This window comes from Mandrillus leucophaeus, unplaced genomic scaffold (assembly GCF_000951045.1).
Source record: "Mandrillus leucophaeus isolate KB7577 unplaced genomic scaffold, Mleu.le_1.0 Scaffold274, whole genome shotgun sequence".
Lineage (NCBI taxonomy): Eukaryota > Metazoa > Chordata > Mammalia > Primates > Cercopithecidae > Mandrillus > Mandrillus leucophaeus.
In genome coordinates, this window is record NW_012102854.1 from 253,998 (window position 1) to 257,833 (window position 3,836).

At 47.5% G+C, this 3,836-nt stretch overlaps 1 protein-coding gene across 1 annotated transcript in view; it reads right to left on the reverse strand.

Moving 5' to 3' along the window:
- Positions 1–2,005: 2,005 nt before the first annotated feature.
- The window catches only part of LOC105543038, a 4,554-nt gene continuing 2,723 nt past the window's right edge, over positions 2,006–3,836 (reverse strand). The window contains exon 2 of the mRNA XM_011984774.1: positions 2,006–3,700. Within this exon, the coding sequence (XP_011840164.1) occupies positions 3,558–3,700 (143 nt within the window). The 3' untranslated portion in view covers positions 2,006–3,557. The remainder of the gene's footprint in view (positions 3,701–3,836) is intronic.

Below are 3,836 nucleotides of genomic sequence, written 5' to 3' on the forward strand. Positions count from 1 at the left end.
GGAAGCCGAGGCGGGTGGATCACAAGGTCAGGAGTTCAACACCAGCCTGGCCAAGATTGTGAAACCCCGTCTCTACTAAAAATACAAAAATTAGCTGGGCACGGTGGCAGGCACCCGTAATCCCAGCTACTCGGGAGCCTGAGTCAGGAGAATCGCTTGAACCCGGGGGGTTGGAGGTTGCAGTGAGCTGAGATCATACCACTGCATTCCGGCCTGGGTGACAGAGTGAGACTCCGTCTCAAATAATAATAATAAATATGATGATAGTTGGGCTGGGTACAGTGGCTCACACCTGTAATCCCAGCACTTTAGGAGGCTGATGCAGTCAGATTGCTTGAGCCTAGGAGTTTGACACCAACCTGGAGACTGTGAAATCCCATCTCTATAAAAAATAAAAAAATTAGCTAGGTGTGGTGGCACATACCTGTGGTCCTAGCTACTTGAGAGGCTGAGGTGGGAGAATCACTTGAGCCCAGGAGGTTGAGGCTGCAGTGAGCTAGGAATGCAGCATTGCACTCCAGCCTGGGCGACAGAGCAAAAGGCTGTCCCAAATAACAACAATAATAATTGGATAGTAACAAATGTGTGACTCCAACAAGTCTGCTGCAAAACAATGCTATAAATAATGAGAAAAGAGACAATGCATGGCTGAGAGCAGTGGCTCACACCTGTAATCCCAGCACTTTGGGAGGCTGAGGCAGATGGATCACGAGGTCAAGCGATTGAGACCAACTTGGCTAACATGGTGAAACTCCATCTCTACTAAAAATACAAAAATTAGCCAGGCGTGGTGGCGGGTGCCTATAATCCCAGCTACTCAGGAGGCTAAGGCAGGAGAATTGCTTGAACCAAGAAGTCGGAGGTTGCAGTGAGCCGAGATCGCGCCACAGTACTCCAGCCTGGCAACAGAAGAGACTCCATCTCAAAAAAAAGAAAAAAAGTGATGAAAGATAACAAAACTACCAGATGAAGTGAGAAATTACAACATCCAACTAAAAGGCATTTCAGAAAGAAAGAGAGAAAAATGAATGGAAGAAAACTTCACAGAACAAACAAAAGGCAGTTTCTAGAAACAGATCATGAGTCTTCAAAATATTAATACAAAGGTCCACTGAGCACCTTGTACAATGAAAGAAACAAGAACCACACTAAAATACATTTCTGTGAAATTTCAGAAAACTAGTATGAAGAGACAATTTTAAATGTTTTTGTAATTATTATTATTATTATTATTGAGGCAGGGTCTCACTCTGTTGCCCAGGCTGGAGTCCAGTGGCGCGATCTTGGCTCAACTGCAACCATGGCTCCTGGGTTCAAGAGATTCTCCTACCTCAGCCTCCTGAGTAGCTGAGACTACAGGTGCATGCCACCTCACCCAACTAATATTTTGTATTTTTAGTAGAGATGGGGTTTCACCATGTTGGCCAGGCTGGTCTCAAACTCTTGACTTCAGGTGATCTGCCCACCTCGACCTCCCAAAGTGCTGGGATTACAGGTGTGAGCCACCATGCCCGGTCTATTTTTACTTTTATAAAAACAGTCTCCTTATGTTGTCCAGGCCGGTTTTGAACTCCTGAACTCAAGCAATCCTCCTGCCTCGGACTCCCAAAGTTCTAGGATTTACAGGCATGAGTCACTGAGCCTGGCCTTTAAATGCTTTAAAAGACAAAGAACAGTAACACAACACAAATCAAATTGTAATCATATTTTAAGATAAACACTGTTAGCTAGCAGGCAGTGTTACATAATTCAAAATTCTAAGTGAAAACCACATTCAACCTAAAATTTCAAACCTAGTTATCAACCAAAAAAGGTAGAATACAGACACTGTCAAGCTTATAAGGATCCCAGACTTTTATCCCAAATTCACTTTTATCAAAGTAAACAAAATAAGAATGTGCTTTTTACAAAAATGAGAAGCTAAACCAAGAAAAAAAAAAATACATAAGCTCCAAGAAACCAGTGACCCAATATAAAAAAGAGTCACAGGAAATTCCCGAGGTGATCAGGTGCTGGGTATCTATTTATTTATTTAATTTTTTTTGAGACAGGGTCTTGTGGTGTCACCCAGGCTGGAGTGCAGTGGTGCTATCACAGCTCACTGCAGCCTCGACCTCCCAGGCTCAAGCCATCCTCCCAACTCAGTTCTTTCGCCAGCTGGCTTCTTTTTACTTATTCATTGATGAATCCCAAATATTAATTTATTCACCCTACAGTGGTGAAAACTCTTAGAATTATTTTCACTAAGTAATAAAAGTTAACATCATCAAGAATGGAACACATTGACACTGTGTGTCTCTTGATGGGATAAACCGCATTAATTATATGGTATTCCTTCCAAAGATGTATAAAAGATGAGGTACATCCAAATTACAGAACACTCTACAAAATAACTGTCCCGGCGCGGTGGCTCGTGCCTGTACTCCTAGCACTTGGGGCAGCAGAAGTAGGTGGATCTCTTGAGCCCGAGTTTGAGACCACACTGGGCAACATAGCAACACCCCATCTCTACAAAAAATAAAAAATTAGCCAGGCGTGATGGCGCAGGCCTGTAGTCCCAGCTACTCAGGAGGCTGAAGCAAGAGGGTCCCTTGAGCTCAGGAGTTCGAGGCTGCAGTGAGCTATCATCGCGCCATTGAATTCCAGCCTGGGCGATAGAGCAAAGACCTGTCTCCAAAACTAAAACCAAAAAACAAAACCCCCAAAAACTCACCATCACCAAAAACAAAATAAGTAACCTGTATTCTTTGAAAATGTTAAGGTCGTGAACAGGTAGGATACACAGAAAACAAATAGGTGGAAGATTTAAATCGAAACATTTTAGTAGTTTCATTAAATGTACAGAGGAGAGTATGTGCCTATCCTTGGGAGTCTGAGACAAGATAAAAGCACGGATCTCATAACAATGAATTACTTTGAAATCTTCTTTCTTGCTCAGTACAGCTCCGGCCACGGTGCCGCCTGGCTCTCGTATTCCTGGTTCTCGCGGGCTGTGGGGCCTCCGCGCCGCAGCCGCAGCCGCAGCCGTTAGTCTTGTCGGGTAGGTGACTCCTTCAGTGAGCAGCGGCCGCGACAAGAAAGGCCTGGCGGGGCTGCTCTGTTTTCCCACCTACCCGAGGACCCTGAGGAGAAGCCTCCGGCCCCGAAGGAAGTCTGGAGCGCAGGGCCGGCCTCTGCCGCCGCCATGTTGGACTGCAGGCACGCACGCTCCCAACGCTCTGCGCAAATCACCGCGAGAGCGCCTGGGGCCTCTGGTCGTTTCACCGCGTCCTTGGAACCCGAGGAGACTTGCCGTTCCCGGGGGAGGGTGTGTGTGTGAGTCGGGGGGCGGAGGCCATCTACGGCATCGTAGGGGCGGGGGGAGCCGAGATGAGAGCATCAGCCTGAGGGAAGCGGTGCTTCTGGTTCTCCGCTCCGCCTCCGATCTTTCAGCGAGGCCTCGGGCCAGTCATCTCGCCGCCTCGTACCTCAGTTTTGCCATCCGTGAAGTGGAGCTGGGCCTGCCTGACTTACTCGTTCATCGGGGGGAGGGGGGCCTTGAAGCTCTGGGAGCCCTTTCAAAGGACGTTGCCTTCCACGAAATCGTACCTATCGTTATTCACTCTGCGGTAACCACCCGGATTTGAGTTGGGGGTGTTTGCACGGTCATTCAGCTTCCTCTTCACCCTCCCGCCGTTCGTCTTCCCCTCCAGTTTATCTCCTGAAAGAGTTTGAAAGTGAGCCTTGTCTATTATTGATAAGCTCCTGGCTGGGCGCGGTGGCTCACGCCTGTAATCCCAGCACTTTGGGAGGCCGAGGCGGGCGGATCACGAGGTCAGGAGATCGAGACCATCCTA